This window comes from Syngnathus acus, chromosome 15 (assembly GCF_901709675.1).
Source record: "Syngnathus acus chromosome 15, fSynAcu1.2, whole genome shotgun sequence".
Taxonomy (NCBI): Eukaryota; Metazoa; Chordata; class Actinopteri; order Syngnathiformes; family Syngnathidae; genus Syngnathus; species Syngnathus acus.
The window spans coordinates 9,765,283-9,787,959 of NC_051100.1; the positions used below are offsets into that span (position 1 = coordinate 9,765,283).

The 22,677-nt window shown below is 43.6% G+C and overlaps 1 protein-coding gene, 2 long non-coding RNA genes and 2 other non-coding genes across 9 annotated transcripts in view; 1 reads left to right on the forward strand and 4 right to left on the reverse strand.

Moving 5' to 3' along the window:
• Positions 1-2,615: 2,615 nt before the first annotated feature.
• On the forward strand, positions 2,616-8,926 carry LOC119134342. The gene is made up of 2 exons (XR_005100308.1): positions 2,616-3,677; positions 4,026-8,926. It is a non-coding gene; the product is annotated as an uncharacterized LOC119134342 (long non-coding RNA).
• Positions 8,927-11,831: 2,905 nt separating this feature from the next.
• On the reverse strand, positions 11,832-14,925 carry LOC119134341. 3 transcript variants are annotated; one of them, XR_005100306.1, is made up of 5 exons: positions 14,791-14,925; positions 14,260-14,342; positions 13,827-13,908; positions 13,522-13,571; positions 11,832-12,677 (listed from the first exon to the last, which is right to left on the reverse strand). It is a non-coding gene; the product is annotated as an uncharacterized LOC119134341 (long non-coding RNA). The 3 variants fall into 3 exon arrangements; XR_005100307.1 differs by having other exon boundaries at positions 11,832-12,701; XR_005100305.1 differs by having other exon boundaries at positions 11,832-13,571.
• Positions 13,646-13,777, reverse strand: LOC119135284. The gene has a single exon (XR_005100536.1). It is a non-coding gene; the product is annotated as a small nucleolar RNA SNORA14 (small nucleolar RNA).
• Positions 14,077-14,207, reverse strand: LOC119135285. The gene has a single exon (XR_005100537.1). It is a non-coding gene; the product is annotated as a small nucleolar RNA SNORA14 (small nucleolar RNA).
• A 297-nt stretch (positions 14,926-15,222) lies between the features above and the next one.
• The window catches only part of arid4b (AT-rich interaction domain 4B), a 30,791-nt gene continuing 23,336 nt past the window's right edge, over positions 15,223-22,677 (reverse strand). Inside the window, exons 17-24 of one of the 3 annotated variants that reach the window (XM_037270911.1) lie at positions 21,002-21,184; positions 19,989-20,073; positions 19,712-19,913; positions 18,418-19,623; positions 18,230-18,340; positions 17,886-18,110; positions 17,383-17,529; positions 15,223-17,312 (exon numbers count right to left, since the gene is read on the reverse strand). In XM_037270911.1, coding sequence (XP_037126806.1) covers positions 17,164-17,312; positions 17,383-17,529; positions 17,886-18,110; positions 18,230-18,340; positions 18,418-19,623; positions 19,712-19,913; positions 19,989-20,073; positions 21,002-21,184 — 2,308 coding nt within the window. In that variant the 3' untranslated portion in view covers positions 15,223-17,163. Of the gene's footprint in view, positions 17,313-17,382; positions 17,530-17,885; positions 18,111-18,229; positions 18,341-18,417; positions 19,624-19,702; positions 19,914-19,988; positions 20,074-21,001; positions 21,185-22,677 lie in introns of all 3 variants that reach the window. The other 2 variants (XM_037270913.1, XM_037270912.1) reach the window with 2 other exon arrangements.

Consider the following 22,677-nt stretch of genomic DNA (forward strand, 5'->3'; position numbering starts at 1 on the left):
CCTGGATACCGCAATGTCTCAAATTCTCTCGCATAGTTACCGAGACGGTGGGGTGAGCGAGCGTAGAATATGTTCCTTATTTGCCGCCCACAGGAGGCAGACACTCAATCCGGCCTCTTCACTGTCAGAAAAGAGCACTGGAGATATACTTGGCAATGTGTGTTTTGAATTCACGCTCCACCCCTCCACCCTGCATTTACCCCACTTTGTGGATGTGTGTCTTCTAAGCCCTTCATTTCCCAGAAAGGAGTCCAGGATTTGTGAGCGGCCGCGGGCAACATCTCCAGAGAAGGATGAGTGTTTCCTGCAAACAGTTGGGGGGGGGGGGTTGCTGAGGCACTCGATCTGTGTGTGTGTGCGTGGGAGGACAGCTTCCATGCAGACACTATCCAGTAACACTTGAAGAGCGTCATCAAGGGGGAGGTGTGTTGCGTGTTTGTTTTTTCCCTGCCAAAAAGCCCCAGAGGCCTGCAGGGCAGTGATTGACAGTTACCTCTGTTGATAGTTGCCCCCCGGGAACAGAGCCCTCTCGCAACAGCTGCCGCCTCCATCTCGACTCTGAAGCTGTTGCTAACTTCGGGATCGCTAAATATGTCCTAACTTGTCGACTTAAGCGAGCTGTGCTGCTTTTTGTTTGCGCAGAGCCCTCGGCACGGCCTGGCTAATCCCGCTCAAGTACGCAAAAAGCAAGCGTCACGTCACGACTCCTTCCTAAGCCGTCTGGCCGTTGGGTGTGGACGTGCGGAGGAAGAGTGACTTAATGGTGAGTTGTGCAAGCTCTCAGGGTGAGGCTTGAAACCAGAAACAACCAAAAGTGCTGATGCACTAAAAAAGAGGGAGGCGGCGATTGTAGGCCATTCAGACACTCTGCTCCAAAGTGAATACCAGCTACAGCGCAGTTCATCTTTCACGCATGTGGATTTTTTATTTTTATGGGCTTTCAGATGATACACTCAATTCTAAATTTACATTTGGGCTTTTCGCGCAAAAGCATGTTTTGCTGCAACATTCCAGGCAGGACTAGGCTCAAGTGGAAGAAAATTCAGCATAATTAAGAGAAGAGGAAAAGGGGCAGAAAAGGTCACCCGACAAGGCTGCAGCAATTGTTCCCACTAAGCAGAGAGGAAACCATATGAGAAATGGACTGTAGGTTTTGGTTGAACATTTTGGTATTCAAATATGCAAACTCCAATTTCAAATAAGTTCGGAATTTGTGTGAAACCGAAAAGAGGATACAATTTACAATTCATTTTCAACCTACCGTATTTTCCGGACTATAAGGCGCACCTTCAATGAATGGCCCATATTAAAACTTTGTCCATATATAAGGCGCACCGGACTATAAGGCGCACCATGAATGCAATCACAATATAATAACTTGAAATAGTGAAAACAATAACAATATATCAATAATGTTAATATCACACAACACATTTGGCCCGCGGGCCGGAATTTGGTCCATATATAAGGCGCACTGGACTATAAGGCGCACTGTCGGCTTTTGAGAAAATTTGAGGTTTTTAGGTGTGCCTTATAGTCCGGAAAATACGATATATTGAATAAATTCACTGCAACAAAAAGATATTTCATGTATGTAATGTGCAAAATCGACCATGCAAAGCCAACGAGAAAAAACTTTCCCAGTTTAACTCAGTGCCACATAAACATAGCCTTGAGGGCTGCTGACACGTTACAATTTCGAACTGAAAACAAAATCAAACGGTTATTTTGGCTGTTTCCTTATGTGACAAAATGGGATTGTTTAAAAATATGTCCTCAACATGGTACCAAATGTGTTTCCCTGTAAACACTGTAAAATAGTGAAATGAGAGGAGTGTGTTAACAAAAATAACATGTGTGGTTAGTACTTTTATGACACCGCAACCATTTGTTCATTGGCGTTGCATGTCAAAATGTGGGAGGAAAACTCTAAACAAAATGGTGACGAATGGCAGACAAAAGATGTTTTTTTTGGGGGGGGGGAACAAGATGTTGGTATGCACTTTGTAGTGACATTGCAAACAACTGGCATGACATGAATATTGACTGGAAGAAGATGACAAACCGATAAGCGGCAAGTTTCACAAGTGCTATTGATGGAAACACATTTTTGCCATGTGGAATTCATCTGCAGATGCATTTTGTGCAAATGAAACTGTTCTAGGTAACTCTTTGCATCTATGAGTACATTTTGTTTGTTATTATTTTACGGATGTGTTGTAGAAGTTATTCTGGCTCGTCTTCGGCCGTCATTCATGGATACACGAGCGGTCACATGATGGCTGCGTGTTCAGGTACAGGTTCCAAGTAAATGTGTTCTGTACCACGAAATTATTACGATTCCTACGCAAATTCATACTTTTATTGCAACGCTTTAGTTAACACAGACCGTACAATTGCAGTTATGATATATTTTGTTTTGTAGATGGAGATTTATTCTGGTGTATACTATGGTTAAGAAATGTTTGTGTTTGTATAATATTTGATTGAAAAATGCATTTTTATCACAATAAAGAAAGAGGAAATGGCATTATATTTACTATGCAGTAAGTGAGTGCTTCAATGGAAGCAATTGTATTCGTACTTAGTCTGGGAAATAAATTATATCAGTTCATTTCTAGTTTTTACAGCTTTGTGCGATTGGTCTGACAACCTTTCAAACGCGCTAACAAAAACAAACACGGCTGTTTTTACTCGATGGGTGTTGCGTAAAGCATCCTAAAAACCAACATTCAGAAATCCCATGTCAATGAGGACAGGGCCTGAACTCATCGGGGGATGTGGACAGTGAGCGGTAAAGGGTCAGATAACCCACAGAGAAGGAGGGGGGGGGGGGGGGGAGGATCTATTCCAGTGGAGAGAGAAAGGTCACAGTGTAAGCTGATAAAGGCGGGAGGCAGAGCTCCAGGCCAGCTAGTCAGCTGACGCCTGCAGCTGTGTTTGAAACATCAATATGAGCCTTGTTCAGCCTCTCCCCTTTCCCTCGCAAGCCGCCCACCCCCACTCGGCATCCCCTCTCGCAGCTCGTCCCTCCTTTCCTCTCACACTATTTCCTTTTCATCCGGCTCTGATTTATGAAAGTAGGGCATGTGCCCATAACTGCTGCATCAAGGAACATGGCTGAGCCTCCAGAGGCACTAAAGCATCTGTTTACGGCAGCCCAGACAACTGCGGCAACATTGCACAATCGCCACAGGCAAGCCGAGTTATATAAAGCCTGGGCGCTATTGTTTTTGGTTTTCTGCTTTCACCACCTGTAATTCCTACCCAAACGCGGTGCTCGCTCTCATCTTTGGCATGCAACTTTTACGCAACCCTTTCTTTTCCTGAGCTCCAGGTGTCAAATTTCTAATTTCCCAGGCCGTTGTTTTGTTTGGATCAAAGAGCAGGGGAAAGGTTGCAGGAAATTCAATAGATGGGTTGTTTTGTGTTGCCTTTTTTTCCCCCTGTTGTTTTCCACTATGTCACTCACTCCCGCACTGGATTTCAGTGGGCTTTGTGCTGGCTTTTTATTGTGGAGGAGTACTGGAGCATGAGGATCATATAACAAAGACGGCGAGCAAATGCTGTGACTTGAGCCTACGAGCATGTTTGGGGGATGACAATTAGTCCCACACGGAGCGACGACGCACATCACGGCCTGTGTTTCCATGGCATCAAATCAGCACGCTCGGGTGGTAAGGGACAAAAAAATGTGTGTTATTAATGAGCACCAGAGGAATCGTTTGAGCCGGCGGTCCGACACAATGCTGGGGTGACATAATCATGTGTTGACAATTAATAAGTCTTTGTAAATGTGCACGCTAAAAACATACCGTCATGCTTTTGCTAATCTTTAATTATGTGACTCACTGGGTGTTGCCTGTCCTTGAAAGAATCTGAAAAACATGAGCAGCTGCTAAAAATACAGGCGCGACCCGAGAATGCGAGCCACAATTCCAACATAAACAACCGTGGAAAAACCTTGGGAACATTCACGCCAACCTTCCCCGTTCATGTCCTAAAACAGTGCTGACTCAACACAGGGGCCACCGAGTGCAGCTGCATTCCGGAGCCTCCTGGACTACAAGGACGCATTCTCGTTTTGAGCCAGGGGGCTTCAACGCTGGAGTGTTCTCCATATTTCTCTGCACTGCCCATGAATCACGGCAAGCGCGGTGCCCTCGCTGCGGTTGTGCCGGGGGCGGGGTCGATGCGGCCATACACGACAAGCTGCAATTATTACTAGCAATTTCGAATGGTGTTGACTGCATCAGCTGCAGGTGGTTGATGTTTGAAAACAATTGTGCTTCCATATAAATGCTAAATATATGCTCTCCCGTGATAAGTATGGGACTGTGCAAGTACATTTTTAGATAGCTTAGCTGTCCTGACATGCATATGGGATATTTTTTCCGCAGGTTTGTATGAAATAGTGACGATAGTGTGAAAATAGGTCATTGTTTCCACATGACCTCTGTCTAAAAGAAATGCATGTGCCTGAACAATGTTGTGAGGCTTTTGTCTACAGAAAACAAGTGTCTTCAATGAAAATGGCGCATCTTGCTCTTCCCTAACAAGGAGGTTTTCCATACATTAACAGCCCAATAAATGTCCTGGTCCAATTAAAATTGGTATCAAAACTAAATCACCATGCTGTCACATCGTAACAAGCACATCAGACTGTAAAGTGAGTAAGATGCCGATTGCTAGTATGCAGTCAATTCCTTTTCTAAGTTTAGACTTTGTAATGGCCACAGCATTTATATTCTCTAGCAGTAAGGCACAGCCTGAAAAAGAGGAAAATAAAATGCATTTTCAGCATGAGGCAATAATTGAAACGCCTTTTTTTCATTTTTATTATCCAGTGTGCTATTTTGACCTCATGCTCGCTGCGCTTTTGTTCACAATCTTTGTACAATTCGTCCTATCCTTGGCTCACCATATTCCCACTCACTTCCTTCCCAGAGCCCACGCTTCTCGCCTCCTCTCTTCATATCTCAGCTGTTACTTGGCAACATGGTCCCAGCTGGAACAGAAGTAGCCACATTGCCATGGCAACAAAAGACACACATGCAGACGTGGTAAACACCTTTTTTTTTTAGACCCCGCCGTGCACATGAAAGGCAAGTGTGTGTTGAGATTTAAAATCCAGAATAAGCACTTGTCAATCCACTGCTTATACCTAAAATGGGAACAGTTGATTAGTTTTGCCAATTTTTCAAAGCTTGACTGATGGTTTTTGCACACTAATTCCTCACTGTGATTGAACATCCATTCAGCTGGATAAAGCTACCTTCCAATATATTTGTCATTTATCCACCACGTCGTGCTCTTACAATTCCAATTCTAAGCACTCACAAGCTGAGTGCTCAGTTCTGGGAAGTAGACCTCTTTTCTCCGTGCCCTGAGTAAGACTGCATCTGTCGTCATAGCAACCGTATCCATCATCTGCAGGGGATCAATTGATTCATTATTGAGTGAGGCGTAGCCTCCCTTCTCTGCTTCCAGTTCACGTCTACTTACTCCCGTCTTCCAGCATCCATTATTGAAGTGAAAGCCTGCCCACTCACTGGGATGGAAAAGAAAAAGCTGTCAGGTCTCCCTTGTGGAAATATGACTCGTATCATACATTTCCCCTGGAAAGCATTTATATTGTTGCCTCAGAAGGTACAGAATAGTCTATTAACAGACTACAGTATACAGTCTGTACTGTACATCTACAAAAGGACGCATATAACATATCAAGGCCTTATTTGAGAAGCAGTTTTGCTAATCAATGCCTTCATTTGTAAAGCAACTTTCTAATGCTGACTTTTCTTGACAGGTAGCCATGTGAAGAAAAGTGTGTGGAGGAAACCATTTAACGCCGCAGGGGAAGACATGCTTTGATGCAATGCTATCTTATTTTTACTGCATGCAGCTGCACACCAAAGTAGAACTTGGAGGGGCAGTTTGTAGGGAGGAGGAAAAGACAAATGTATATGATTGGAAAACGTGTGCTAAATGGATGATGTCAGCTCTTTGCACTTTGACATTTTAATGTGCTCTCTGAGGGAATTACATCATTAGCCCTCCTTTCCGAGCCCGGCCGGCTCAATGATGGGAAACCTCCTAATGGATGTCAAAAATGTTGTCCCAATGGAAGAATGGTGCATGTGCGTGTGATGAAGTTGGTGGGCTTTCACAGAGCTCCATAGTGAGATGCCTTGAATCATCAGCTGGACTAAAAGCCTCCATAGAGCACTAACTCAGTCTGCATCGAGACAAAGTGGAATCTTTTCCCGCCGACAAGCCGGCATAACCCCATGTGTAATGACTTGTTGTATTAATTGTTTCATGAATTCATAATTATACCAAATTGGCAGCAAGTGCATCTCAACTTTTTTAATTAGAAAAGCTGTTGGCTGCAGAATCTACTTTAGAAGTGACCGACTCATTAATCAGCAGAGTGCGCGTGGAAATGAAAATATGAACGAATGCAGCCGTTATGAATGAAGGTAAACAGTGAAGCGCCTCTGAAGCAAAACCTTCAAACGGTGTAGAAGATGGATTTCAGCCAAACTAAACTCATGAATTCAAATACTCAAAAATAATTGTGTGATTTGCACATACGGATTTGTATGGGGGCTTTTTCTATTTAAATATATTGAAGATATAATAATATATAATATTATATATAAATAGTGAGGACCCCTTTTGCTGCCTTCTATTCCATCAGGAAAAATATGGATACATTTATGCATTTAAAAAAAAAAAAAAGCTGGACGTAAATAAACGGCGCGCTTTGAACACAAGTATGGGTTGCTCATATCTTAGGCGTGCAACCATCACAGATTGCGTAAATATACTGCAAGCAAAATAGGAAGCAGATCAAAGCTTGTTGTAAAATAGGTCAAATGGTGGATATTCATGTTCTCCATCCCCACTGGGAACATGTTTCTGTCAATAGAAAAAGAATATCAAGCAGTGGGGACAGAAATGTGATGGAATGAGGGCTGAGAATGTTTCTTCAATTTGTGCACGCACGCACTGTGCCAATGTGTTCAACGGGCTGATGCCCTGAGGGGGATTTTGGTGGCGAGTGAGAAGCAGAGCCGAAGGATAGGAAAGAGCAGCTTAGGTTCACTGAACAATTGCAAGCCTGACCGCCATTTCAATTGGATCGGTGGGCCGAACAAAATCATATTTCCAGCAGGACACAAAGGGTCCGAAGAAGCGGCGTACTCGTGGCATGAGAATGAGATGTAGCGCACGATGTCCCTCTCTATTCTCCGCATCATCCTCTTGACGACTTTCATTTGAGCGGCAAAGCCTGACTTGCCACTGTTATCTCACTGCCTATGAGAGCCTGTAATCTCCCTCCCCAGTTTGTGGAGAAAAGCAGATTTAATGTGACAAATCCAAGGCCCCAAATGACAAATAAATCGGGAGTTTTCTGTGCTAAGTACCACTCACTTTAGACTGGGAATGAAATGAAAATGGAGGAGGGGCAGGGCATATCTATTTCACTCTATTACTGCCCTTTGCTTCTTTTGCGACATGCATTAGCATCACCCAGAATGACCCACCGACAAATAGTCAAATTGATTTCATTCAACTTTGATGCAGGAGGTTGCAACTACTCCCTTATTGGATGGGGGAAAAAAAAGGTCCAATCCAGGAGAAAAATGCAACTAGTGACTCACATCGCATCCTTATGTTACATAAGCAACCACTGTGGAGCCGAATCTTGCATGCACAGCTTGTCCAATAAACAGCGTGCATGAATGAATAACATTAAACGAGCTGGGCCGATAAGCCACCCCCTCGTTGCGTGCTGGTCTTCCATTCAAATGCGTCTTTTTGCGCGGGGAATTGATGAGGCACACGGCTCAAAGCTAAAGTCTTCAAAGGCTGCCTTTCCACAAGATGCAAGGCGTCCAACCCACTTTGTAGTTCCTAGGTGAACGCGTGGGTTGCAGCTCGCCAGGCAGCACAGGAAGACAATAAATCTTCAATAAAATAAAAGTTCCTCCAAGGTTACATCTCATGCAAAGGAGAAGAAAACTGTTTTTTTTCAACTCTTTATTTATTTTTTTTCTGCCCCCGAATTATCGACACAGTGGGCGTCGGGAATGCTTCAGTCATGTTCCAAGGTTACGGTCTCCTTCATCGCTCACATAAAAACAAAGCCGGCGTGGGAGAAAGAGAGAAGAGCCGAGGGAGAGCGACGCTCAGAGATAAGGAGATGATGGTATAATAGCGCAAGTTTCATCACAGTCAAACGCAGACGGAGGGGGGGTGACATCCAGCCTCAAAAAGAAATGATTTCAAAGAGCATTTCATCCCAGATTATTGCACGGAGACATGTTCTGCAACTAGAAAAGTGGCTTCTATTTTTTAAGACTGCCGTCTTGCTGATTGAAGGCAGACGAGATGAAGGCTTGCTTGGATCAAAGCATCGCTACATTACCATCAGGGGCCATTTATAGACATCACTTTTAACTGCAAATGGACACAAAATGTGAGGCATGGGGCCACTTGTCTACACAAGAACACATTTTAAAGCCTGGAAAAAGAAAAAATGGATCTCATGTGTAAAAAATGTATGGGTATTTCCAGACGAGTTGACAAGTTGAAGCGTTAGCATTTTCTCTGCAATAAGACTCGAGAAGATTGCTTTTTTTTATAGATGCTTTGTCACCTGTACAATCTTTCCTGACTCTTGTCTAAGTTTAATAAATTAAATTACATTGACTTTACAACTCTGCATCAACATTTAAAGCTAATAACTGAATAACCACAAATTTCTCACCCAATCATCCAATAGTGGACCACAACGCTGCTGAACAACAGGTCGTATCATCATTTTTCTCCAGAAACGTTTACTATTCTGACTATTGCGACTAGCTGACCAGATGCATTTCTTACATTCACCAAATATTAAAGCCACTCATCATGTAAACGTAGGCTTTCATCAAGAGCGGCAAGAAGAAGCAGCGGTTTTGTTTTGGTAAAGCAGAGAGGAGCGGAAGTGGAGGATTGCCGCATTCTTGCTGAGGCCCCACATTCCCCAGAGGACCACAGACGGGTTGTTGTATGCAGCCTCCCCTCTCCACCCCCCTGCTTCGACTTCCCCCCTCGCTCTCCTGTTTCCTGTGCATGGCTGCTTGCCTTCCCTTGCATGCCCTGAGTGCCGTCAACGCCCCCCACACACACACACACCTCTTCGTGCTCTGCTCCTCCACTATCCTGCTGCTCCAAATCCATTATTTACTCTCTCCTGCCCTCCCTTTCTCAAAAGAATCAGGACAGTGAGAAATAACACCACTGTATACCCCCCTCCCCATTGCACACTAGACACAATCGACCCCTCCTTCACCAGCAACACCACCCCACCTGCTCGCTCTTTTCTCATTCGGCACGATGAAAATACAGTGCAGGGCTGTGCAGCTACAATGGGGAACTCTGTGAGGCCCGGGCCCTCCCATTAATCCCCTCTGACATGCCTCCCGAGGGCAGGGATTTGCTACAAGTCAATGCAGGAGAGCGACAGTATGCAAAACAAGCCTGTCTGACTCTCTCATGCTATTCAAAGCTCCGCTGTGCCAGAGAGAGACAGGAGAGCAGATCACAGGCAGAGGAAGTGGGGGGGGGGGGGGGAATAAGTGCCTCAGTTAACCCTCGCTTCATCCTGCTGCTCTGAATACTTTTACATATTCCATTGTGTATTGCACAGATAATGTTGATGACGGAAGTCAGGAAGGGAAATGTGATAATTCCTCTTTGTCATGTAGTATTACAAATTTGGCAGCCTCTAAGAGGAGCTCACCGCCAGACCAAAACACCGCCCCACGTAAACATGGATTCACGAGTCATGTGATGCGCTCACTCCTCTCAGGCAGAGCAGCACTATTGAATTTCAGTCTTATCGGGAAACTGGTGATGAGGAGCGGGCAGGATGACGTTAGGAGGCGGTTGGGTGCGTGCGGCCCCCACCGTGCAGCTCGGCAGGGAATGTAAACAAGAGGGCTTGAATGGAAGCTAGGCCATAACCGCAAATGGAGGGCTGCAGAATATTCCACACAGAGGTCCCACAAAATGGGCACTTCACAGCAGATTGAGAATTGATCTGCCTTTTAAAAAGAACCCAATCGAGCCAACTGTGCTCTAACTGTGTGCGCTCGCAGAGCATCCCGTCATCAGATAATGATAAGTGTGACGACATTGGCGCCAGCGTCAAAGGGTAGAAATACAATCCCTGGCAAAAAAAATATTAGAAACTAGAAAGAAAGAAAAAATCATTGGAGAGCTGTTGCAGCCAGTTGAGTGAAATGAATTATGCCTTCACCACAAAAGTTGAAATATAAACAAAGGTGTCAATTATCAAAAAAAATGTTGGTTTTGATCATATCTGAAGCGTATTAGTAGTGAGAAAGGAGACTTCTGATGAGCACAAGGAGAGCATAAAAATGGAAAAAACACATGACAGAAAAGGCTTTAGTGAAAGAGAAATCCAGCAGGATTTGAAGCCTGCTTTGGATTCACGTGATTGGCTCCACTCCCTCTCTCATTTTCCACCCATCCTCGGCCCCTTTGAGATGGAAAATGGGTCATCGGTGGGGACGCACCACACATACAGCGCCGCTTTATTTTTAGGTCATCTTCGCCCTCACTTGGTGAATGATACCGAGGTGTTGGGTAATGGGCCCATGCAACTAGCGTTTATTATTATACCTAGCTGCTGGCGGCTTCTAATGTTTCCCTCCGTGACAGTGTATATTTGACGAGTCCTACGTGCATGACATCAGCCACAGACTCTGGGCATCGGGTGTTAAAACGCTCAACAGCACATATGCCGGCGGGCCTCCTAGAGATCTTAGCAAAAGCTCCTCAGACTAGTGCTGAAGCTGCCATGGCAACCACATACTAGCGAGCTATTTCGGGCCACCCGACTCCCAAACACAGCTGCTCCTGCGCGAGCAGTCATCCCCACCTGTCAGATATCCAATCTGAGCTATGCGAGGTATTCGGTGCGCAAGATCACGACCTGACATTCAGACGGCCAAACAGCAGAGCAACATTAATTACGGCTGGCCATCATTTGGTGACAGGTTCTCCAGCCGTGTCTTGCACCGCTTAAATATTCCTCCCATGAAAGCTTTTAGAATGATGCTTTTAAAACAGGCCCAGTGCTCTCCGATCAGGGATTTTAACATAACCATAATTGACAGCTTACGTTGTCGAATCGGAAAGAGTTATTGTGAGCACTTACGGAAAAGTATCACAAATACATGAACACATGCTGTAGACGTCTTTAAAGCTGTCAAAGTGAGCTGCCGTGATCTCATCCTTCATTCACGCCTCTGAGAAGTGGGGCGTGTGGTGGGTTGCTCGGAGCCACAGCGCCCCCTACTGCACCTGAGGGGCATTGAGCGCTTCTTTTCCGGCCGGCTCAACGTGAAGCGCTGACTCATATTCATTCCAGTGTTGCACGAACGAGGCCATGAATGCACTCTAGAATAGTTATTACAAACGACTCCACCTATTGAGTTGTTTTTAATAGCACAGAGACGGATTCATGCCAAGAACGTGAACACACCCAAAGGTAGGTGACTTAGATGAAGTCATCACTACTGCACGGTGATTTGAATAATTTGAATTCTCCACGCAAATACAAATAGTACTTTGTTGATCCAGCTGTTCACTCGGGTTTTGGCCAAGACAATCATAAAACATCAATCTCGACTGACCAGGTGCAGTTTTGACAAGGCAATAAAGCAATTTTCTGCATAACAATGCATTATTAAAGGGAAACACAAATTTACAATTTCATTCCAAAATATATAAAGTCACAATGAACTACTTGGAAATGGTGCTGTGCAGTATAAAATGTACATTTATTTTGTTGTTTCTTATGGCTATATTTTGATGTTACAAAAATACAAGTAGTATTTGCATACATTTAAGGAGTTTTAAGGATGAACCAAATTAAACCCACTATATAACAAGATGAAAAACTGAACAGTACTAACAGAACATCTCACTATCACACAGTACCAGTAAATTGGAATACCTTAGAAAATGACATTTCAGTAAAATTACAGAAGTATTCTTTAAACACATGGGGGAAAATACTTTCCAGGAAAAACAAGCAAACATTCACACTATTGTTTACAAGACCAATAAATATTTTAGTTCTTCCTGCAATATTCCAATTTCTTGTGATGTTGAAATTACAATTTTTATTAGCTGTAATCATCAAAATAAAAACATCCTGAAATATTTCAATGCATGTATTAGTGAGGTATACACCTTTGTGTTGTAATTTTCAGTGGAAACTAACATGCTTCCCACCATTCCTTTCATGTGCTACTTTCCCGTTTTAGAAGGTAGGCAGTAGTTGCTTGCCAGGCATCCTTCAGCTTTACTCAGCCAACATACTAGAATAAGTGGCCGGTGTTTACGAAGGAAGTGAACTTGTGTGGAGAAAGTGTTCCAGACGGACTGCCAGCAGATTCCATTCCAACTGTAACTCTACAGTCCATATTTTACTTGACAAACAAGCCACTTCACGCAGATGACTGTGCATACATTTTGTAGGCATGAGCTCACGGAAAGTAGAGCATCTTGCATGGACTTTTCACTATCCTCTGTGTATTTTCAGTGCAGAAACCGGGTTTACACTTCCCTCGCGTTTCCTGGCAACGTCAAGACTGCGAGAGCAGAGAGAAAAACAGCTGCAGACGGGAGGAAAATAATTATGGCTCTATTTGGAGACACTCCGCGGACGTGCTGCTTTCCACTGAAAACACAATGACCCCGTTCACCCAGCTAAACAAACACAGTCTCTCGACAAGTGGGTCCAATGAGATGACCAACATTAGCTCGCTTTCTCCCGACTCCAGCATTCGGATGTTGAATTCGTTAGGAACATTTGCACTCATTACGCAAAATGGCTCTATTTTTCCATAGAGAAGGAGCAGCTCTATTGTGCATTGCTACTGCCATCTATGGGCAGAAAAACAACATCCATTCATCCTTCCATTTTGAATACCACAGGTATCGTGCAGTTTAGGCAAGTTAACTTGGGGCAAAATACTGTCTACAATTTGGACTGATGGCCAATTGCAGAATTGTGAGACTGATATGTCAACCAGAATTCTAAACATATAGGTGTTATAGTTTGGATTCAGGTAGATTTGAGATTTACTTTTTTTAAAAAACAAATCCTATCATTCTTCTCCAAAGACTTTTTGGACAAGTTGAAATTCCCACCCCCCCAACTTTAACCATGGAGTCAGCGCGAATCTTTGCATCACGTCCGTACCACATCGAGTTGTATGTCATGAGATTACAAACAAAATTAAAAAGCACAGAATAAAGGTGTGACAGCAGCGTGCTGAAACAAAAGCCAGAAATGTCTAATTTCTTTATTGCCACACCCATATTTTATCTAAGACATTTTTAAGGACCAACTCTGAGGGAATTACGCATATCTACAGCATAGAGGATGACATTTGACCTGTACTTCTACCTACCACACAGTGAAAAACTTACCAGTGTCTGTCCTTCTGTGTTGTGTTGTCTTGTCTTTTCAATATGCCACACTAGAAAGAAAATAATATTGGTCATCCACAGACTCGATTCAGCACCACAATCAGTAAACCAAGTCAGAAAGAATTTTTGTCTTAGAGGTGAAATAACTAAGAGCGTCAGACGTGGCTCTCAGTTTTGGATGTTCTAAGATTGCTCTTGCACCTTTTCTTGTCCCAGAGGTCACAGATCGCAACTGGGGGGTTTACTAAAGATGCCAGCAGAAATAAAAAAACATGACAATAATGTAATGTTTAAGAGATACACACCTGGAGTTGGATTCTGGATTTAAGTTGAGAAAATGTGGCTGAGGTAAACCACATATTAAGTCAGTGTGCAGGTCATCTTTGCCTGTTCCAAGTGAGAAACATTTACATTAACCACAGACATACAGTTTGACAGACTATATATTTTATCTTCATTTGCATGACATTCAATAGTTTCAGATACACAGCAATTTAGAATATTAAGATTAATATTGAGATTAAGTAGAATGCACAAATGGAAACAATCACTCAGAATTGTCTTAGAGGTGAAATAACCAAGAGCATTACAGTGATGCTTGGTTTTGGATGTTCTAAAATTCATCTTGCAACTTTCCTTGTCCCAGAGGTCACAGATAACAACTGGGGGGTTTATCAAAGCTGCCATAAGAAAAAACATGATGTTTGATTGATGCATTAAAATTATTAAAGAGCTCACCTCGTTAATATTAAGGTGATTGGTGGGGAACACGTGGAGATGGACGTTTCATTGAAGCCTAGATGTTGCTGAGTCATATTTACCTGTTAGAGCAAAAAAAAAGGAAAAAAAAGCGTGCTTCAGACGATTATGCATTTTTAAATGATCCATTTGGGTTGGATGCAACCAACGTCAAAACATTCTACACACGTAACTAACTGCCTGCTCAAGAACTATTCGTTTTGCACAACTGGAGCTGCGGTAACTTTAGCACAATAGTTTTTTTCGGGACACTAAAAAGCAAGCAAGTCTCTATATAAACAATTCTGCAAACCAATGCAACTGAGCAAAATTAAAAGCATTCTGTAACATAGTCGCTGTTTTACTTTAGTATACTACATGCGGTTAATGGGCCACGTGCAAGCTAACATGCTTCCGGTGGTTTTTATCATGATCTGCTCAATATTTAATCGTGGCCTTTCTCTTCACAAAAACAAACAAACATTTGCTCAAGGTTTAATACGCCAAGTAATTAAAAGTGCATCATCTCACCGTTTGTCGCACGACAAAGGTTGTCCATTTTGCATCCATTCTGAGCAATTTGACGACACGGCACTGAAGTCACCCAGCTGCAAGTTAGTTAGGAATTTAGTAGCAACGCTGCGAATTCCAAGTCAATGATTGGCTCTGCCACCGGAAATAGCACCTCATTGGCTAATATTAAGATTGACACATTCGAGACCAAACAAATTGGAGTATATACACATTTAGTAACGCCCTACCTTTGTTAAACATGAGACGACTTGGTTTTTGGTGTGGAAAATTACAGAAAACTAGATATAGGAAGTGTACAGAGTGGAACCAAATGGTATGTGTTCGGTAGATTGCACGAAATGTGCTGTCATTTTCCCCAAGAATACAGAATATAAAATTGGAAACAAACAATCGTACAAACTTATCAATGACACCAACAGTCAACCTGGATACTTCACAAACTATGGCATTTATTTCAAACAGAGGCTTTTGCTTTGCATTTGTACAATAAATTACACAATGACCGTCCTCGGATGAACCTAATAAATACTATTTCAATAAGATCCTTTATCATAATCAATGAGCCTAACCATTTCCCATGCCGTTTGGAAAATAGGTCAGCCTCATAAAAAAAACACCATTCTTCTCTGACAAGCACAAGCTAATAAAAACAAAAAATGAATACAAAGTAAAATATTACGTGAAATTTAAAAATGCAAAAACATACAGGGAAACAACAATTTAAACGAATGAGTCAGAACAAAATTGACAAACTACAAAAAAAATCTTACAAGAAAAACTGAATGGGGACAAAGGAGAACATGCATGCGGTGACTCAATATTTACACAAAGTACAGTTAAAAGCATAAAACTGTCTGTACAAAAAAGTACATTATTAACAGTGCAAGATATTAAATAGCTTGACTCAAAACACTTCTCAATATACAAATCTATAACAAAAGCGTACAATTACATACAAGTGCTAAACAAAATGTAACTTCAGGTTATCATTGAGTAGAGATTTATACAAAGGAAACACTGGAGAAAATGTTGTATCCATATACATCACTGTATAATATAAATGTACATTTACAATATCTTTACTTTTATTCTGGTCATAGCACATGGAAAACAAAGTATTTTATGGAAGGATGAGTATGAGAAGTGTAACAGACATGGAAGGGAAACTATGTTTTGCCTTATTTCATGAAAACAAAGCACATTTAACATAAATTACTTCATGTTGTTTGGAACACTACACATGGGACTCCACTTCATTTCGACTGTAAATACCTCTTACGGCTATTTTCAAGTCAATGATCCAGTTGGGGACATGCCGCAAGTCTTCAGTCAAGACAAAAAGACTGATAACGACTGTAGTTAAAAATGGAGACATGAACCAAGAAATGGTTAAAAAAAGGCAGATGAAGTGATGAAGAAATACAACCATTGCGTTCATCATCATTGCACGGTTTCTACCCAAGCTGGATAAGTATTCAGTAGTAGATTACAGGTGATCCAGTATAGTTCTACAATTAAATATTCCGATAAAATCCATCACTAGCCATTATTCACCGTCTTTCACATACAGAGAAACACACAATCACTCAGTTACACTGCATTCTTGAGTCTTTTGTAAGGGATATCATTTCAGGCAACCCTCTGATTTGAGAGGAGGAGCAGGAAAAAATTCTGTCCTTCCTCCAAGTGCCACATGGAAAAGAACTGCAAGGCACTACAGTATCATACCATAATCCATCCACTGTGGCTACCAGTGACCTCCGAGACTCAATGCAAACATATGCACGCCTGAAGAAGATATGATGAGCATTGTCATCAGAATTTTGGACTGACAAAAGCCTTTTTTATGATGGTGCTGGACAGGGAACATGGTTAAGTTACACATTTACTTTGTTTGTCCTAAATGCCAACGTGGCTCATCTGAATTCCTCAAACTGAGCTCTGGTGGCACCGCGTTGAGCTACGAGGACTGCGCACAGGAGGGACTTGAATGAAAATCACCCCTTACCAATGCATTTCTTATCAAATGGAAACAGCTATTGCTTGTAAAAATTTATTCTTATAAATGTTCAATTAGAATTAAGTAGAGCACAAAAGACAATTGTGAATCTCTTTAGACAAATTTCACGCCCCCATGCAATCGTCATAAAAGTGCACTTAAGTGCCATTAGCTTGCCAAGAAAACAGTTGTCAATAAAAAATAGTGCTTGTTGTTTTTTTTTTTTGTTTTTTTGTCTCTGGTCTGGCATTGTTCCCCAGTTGTTACAGTATGTAGCTTGACTTGTCCATCCTGTGGGAGGGAAACGGGGGCATCGACCCCAGGGTGCTGGTTAAGTGCTTAGTGCGGCGGCTCCTTGCTGCTACATCCTGTCACCTGCACTCCACTGATACCCCAGAGTTCTGTGACGAGGAGGAGGATGAAGATACCGGTTGGTCGGCCAGCGTCAGCATGACTGCTGCTGTCAGCGAGCTCGAGGATGGTGAAGAGGAGGAGGATGAAGATGACGCAGCAACAGTGCCTGCAGACCAGAAGAAAGGTTTGGTCACTTGGTACATTTTTCATTCACATTCTGAAACACGACAACTCACTTTCCAGTTCCTTTTTCTTCATGCGCTTTCGCCGTCTGTCGATGGAAGCCACCTCAGACTTGAGGGAGAGGTAGTGGTTCCTGATGTCCTGAAGCTTATCTTGAAGGAATGAGATCCTTTCCAGACTGCTCATTTTCTCCAAGTCAGCTGGTGGTTCGAGAAATATAGAAAGAATTAAATATCAATGAATTCACTACAAAGCATGCCTGATCTAAAGCTGCAGCAGCTATGATATGAACATTTAGTACGAGTATGACAATTTCATTGGTCCACGGTGATGGCTCGTCAACTTCACTGGTCAGATGTGACGAGACTATAAGTAAAAGTATTGGCGGTGTGAAGCACATTAGTAAAAATCCATAAACTATCCGCAACTCATTTAAAGTTGCAGCTTTTGAAGCATGGCAAAAAAGTAGCGGCTTGTAGTATGTAAATTACAGAATTGGGACTATAGTTATTAATATAAATGCACATATATAAATACAGTCAATTGGCACACTTACACATCTGGAAGCTCCACTTGTAAACCCGCGGCGATCTTCCATGGTTTTCCCGGTGCTGCGAGTGATCGGCGTCACCCTGCTTGTGGTACTTATGGCTTGACGGGGGAGATCGGCCGCGACACTTAGGCAAAACAGTAACCTTGACGTCCGATGTGTCATTCTTGCTGGCAGCTGATTTGACAGAACCTTCCACGAGAGATTGGTCTTCACTGTCACTGCTGTTGGCTGAAGGATACAAAAAATAAAAAAATGAGTTCCAGTCCTAGCGGGCAGGCATGATGTGTGCAGGCTAATCAATAAGTAAACGGGACTTGTTTTGAGCAAGTCTGCGTTGTTGTGTTTACCTGTTTTCCTATTCTTTTTGGGAGGCACACCAAGGCTCTTGCGGTTTGGCTTATGTTTCTTTGCGACGCCACCTGTGTGCGGTTCTTTCTGCCGTTTCTGATTCACAGATGCTACAATGACAAAGTGTATAACAAATGAGGTCATGTGGCTCCATGATCAGGGAAAAGTATGCTTTTGCAGTTTGTACCTTTGGACTTTTGCTCGCTCTCATGCTGGCTGCTGCTGCTCAGCTCCAGGCTGCAGTTGCTGCTGCTGTTGGAGGAGAGCGGGGCATCAAACACTTTTGGTGGGGAACCCGTCCCTTCGTCCCGTGGAAGATCTGGCAACTCGCCACCCAGACTCTCCACTTCTACTGTGCTGCTGTCACTCTCGCTGCGTCGGCATGCCACCTCCTCCTGCACCAGGCCCGCCAGGAGACTTGCAGAAGCTGACACCGGAGGCAGACAGGGGGGTGTGGGCGGCGCCGGTGGGGAAGGCGGCGGTGCTTGGCCGCAATCTTCCAATGTACTGCCTCTACCTGAGGGGGACTCTGGTGTGGTGGGTGGCGTGTTGAGTACAGAGTTACTGCCACTGCTCGGGAACTCTTGCACTTTGTCATTTTCTATGTGCTCCTCTGAGGCGTCATCCTCGGGTCCCGCTTCCTGCTCGACACTTGTATCGTCCAGACTGGAAGGTGCGGGCGGTGGAGGAGAATTAGCGGCCTCTGTGTCCGAATCAGAGAATAACTCTTTGAGAGTCTTCTTTGGCCACTGCGCTTGAATGCTGGACCACACGTCCTTTTGGCCTTTCGAGCGCACAGCCGGCTTCTCCTCTCCATTCCCAGACATCTTGGCCCTCTTTTCAGGAATGTCCCAGAATCCCGCTTGTCTGCTGGATTTGTTCTTCTCCTTTGTCCCATTGTACTTTTTGGAAGGGGGACCTTTATTTTTTGGGTGGCCTCGTTCACTGCCGTCAGCCTGGGAGCCAGAAAGTGCTGCTCCCTCATCATCTGAACTACTACTAGATGAGGCCCCTCTCTCTTCCATGGCACCAGCACTCCTCTCCTCCAGTTTCCTGGAAGAGCCTACCGGCAACCAGTCTGCGCTTCTTGTGGCTCTCCTGGTTTTGGACTGCTTTTTTGGGGTCCTCTCTGCTGCCCCTTCAGATTTCCTCTTCCTGGTACTTGCCTCCCCAATCGAATCTGGTTTGCGCTTCCCCACTTCCCCGCTGATTAACTCAAGGCTCTTCCCTGAGACTGCAGAAGGTTTGGATTCATTGGGTGAAGTACCACTTTCTCTCCATTCTGAGGTTTTCTGAAGCTCTGATGTGCCCTTTACATCTCTGCATGTGTCGCGGTCTTCTTTAGTATGCTCTCCCTCCTCACAGTCACTCTCGTCCGAAGACAATTCAGAGGCTGAGAAGAATAAGAAAAAACTTGTTTCAGTATATACGCGAGAGAGTGACGAAGGTTCGGATTGTGTAAGTGTTGCTACCTTGCAGACCATTGAGGATGGACGTAATCTCTATGGACTTGGCTGGAGAGTGCTGCTGAGCCTGTTGGTCGTCACCGTGATCCAGGTTGGAAAATACTTCCTGGCTCAGGTCACACTTGGAGCGAGGGACACGGATATTATTGGATGAAGGACCGAGGGCGTCTCTGTCGTTGAGCCTCTCCAACCGGTCTCGCTCCCGCTCAGCTTTGTTCTGTGAATTGAATATAAATTAGCGATCTACTTTATGTCATCGAGCCCAAAATCCAAAAGCTGTACAAAGCGGTACCTTTATTTTTTTACGGTGCTTTATTTTTGGTACATTCTTATTGGCTGGGCGAACAATCTTGTCTGCTTTGATCCATTCATCATATCTAAAGAGCAAGTACAAACAAAACAGAGAAGACAGTTTTCATCAATCAGATCCGAGAGATCAGCTCGATCAAATATCACACACCACCACCACCAAGCACATAGCCAGCCACCTCGGTCGGCTGTCTGGCCTGAAACATTGCCGCGTTACAAAAAGCCTTCAGTACAAAGGAATACATCCAATCGAATTAAAGACGAAGCCTTACAATGGAGGAGAGAAACATATTTACACCAACCACCACAACCAACAGAACACAAGGTGCTATTTGGATCGTACAAGAATGAAAAGTTGCAGGACATCTCAGAACATCACACACACACATACACAATGCGGAGAACAACCATTGTCGTTAGATTACCACAGGATAACACGACAACAATGAGACGATGAAATGTGTTTTTATGTGTTTTTTTGTTGTTGGTTTTTTTGTTTTGCTAGCTGCCCTTACACGCTAGTTGAGACTGCATTAACCTAAACCCACTTAGGTAGAGGTGAGTGTAACAAAGAGATGATTGTTTAGCCTCTCTGAGATTAGCGTAACTCGGGACTGGAGGATCTACAGGAATTTGACTAGAACCACTGTGTGGCCAATCCAAGCATGAAACAGAAATTCAGCCTGTCTGTTCAGACAGCTGGGGGGTGGACAGACAGGGGAGGGGGTTCAATCACAATTGGCTAAGAGGAGCTGAGGAACGTTCCACATCAACCCCGTGCCCAATTCTGTTTCTGCCACTAGAGGGCTCAGTGAACTCTGACCAAGAGAGAAGATCAGATGAATCAGAATTGCGAGGAGGAGGAGGAGCGCATTAGTCACTGCAGCAGGGATATCCATGAAGTGGTGATCCCAAAGGCCAATTTGAAGGTTAAGATGTGATTTGGTTTGAGGGTGAATATATAAGTTAGGTGACTGTCCCCACGTCCTGTCTTACCTGATGTTCCAGCCACAGTAGTGCACCAGGTAGAGCACCTCTCCCCCCTCCACGTCTGCCTCTTTCACAGTGGCCTCGTACGTCTTCAGACTGCGGCCTCGCCCATACCTCACCTGCACCTTCATCCCCGGGGGGTAACACTCAAACTCTTCCCCTTCCTCCCCCTCCTGACTGTTGTCATCCCTGCAAGAAAGAAAGTTCAGCACTTCCTGTCCCTAGTCTGCTTCAGAGAAAACCACACACCCTCCCACGTTGGTGCAATCTATCATCAAACCGTCTGATGCTATTCTAGGCAATTGACAGTTCTCATGAGCGTCCTATCCCTCATCTACAGTACAGCAGACTGAATAATACATGGTAAGCCTTCCAAACGACAGCATTTGAATGTTACGTCATTCATGGAAAGTCCAGCCTACTAACTATTCAAGCCCTAGCTAGGTGCACACAGCAAACTTGGGATTGCCATTCACGCGCTGTAGAGAACACAACGGCCACAAGGGGGAGCTGGTGAGAAACAGTCAGGAACCGTCAAAGCTGGAGGGTCTACTGGCAGTGAAGGAGGAGTGCCGGCCGGTTAAGTGGCTATGACGCAGGGGCCAGGGCCCCAAGGGCCGCAGGTTAGCACAGCAAAGCACGATGGCAGGCAACACAGCAACCCGAAGCATCACTACAAACATTCAATTTGGTTAGCTACCATGAGGAGCAGTTCTGACAAGCCTTCAGACAGTCAGTCCTCAGAGTGAATGATTGCCGCTAGAAGCTCATTTTCAATTGAGATGATCAAGCCAAAGAAGCTGCAGACATTCTTTAAATACTGAGGTACTTTCTTAGGGAACAAATGTTTGATAGCATCATCTGGTCCCGTAAATATTATTGAGAGAGCCTTTTTTTCTGTCGTTTGAAAATATAATCATAAAACTGCTCTGGCAAGGGAAAAAAATGGGTTGCTAAATATTTGGACAGGGGAAATTAAACATTGCCTAAAAGGTGAAATAGCATCTTGTTCCTCAACTGCAGCACCTCAATGCACAATAATTCAAAGTCGTTTTTAAGAAATATTATTTGCGTGTAAAAACTGAACAGAAATCAACTTGTCAAAAGGGGATTTTGCAAATCACAAAGTAAAAATGTCAAGATGATAAAATAAGTCTGGGTTTTGGATGACATATTTTGCTATTAACGATCTAATAAAGGTCAACCTTGCCAATGTCCACAGCGGCTATAAAACATAAAAAAAAAGAATAAAAAAATAAAAAAGGGACTAACGATTCTTATCTCCTCAAAAGTATCAAGAAGTTGACAAATCAGCACAACCATGGATGATAACTGATGATATTCTTTGTATCAAAATGCATTGCTATACAAACAACTAAAAGCACTTAAGAAGTTAACAGTGGTTGATGATAATGTGACTGTGCAACACTGTGCAAAACCTCAACACAAGTGTCCAATATGACGTCAACAAACAAGGCAGGCCTCAGCTCAACAAAACAGACAACATATTAATGACTAAGAAACAAACATTTATCACCACAGAAAGCCTTGCATCTAGCGGTCTGAAGCGTCAGCGACAACAATCACACTCACACTCGGTCACAAGGAACATTTAATAAAGCTGAATATGAGGTCGTCAGAAACGAGAGGAGAGTAGCTTTGTCGTTATCAGGGCAGGGTGA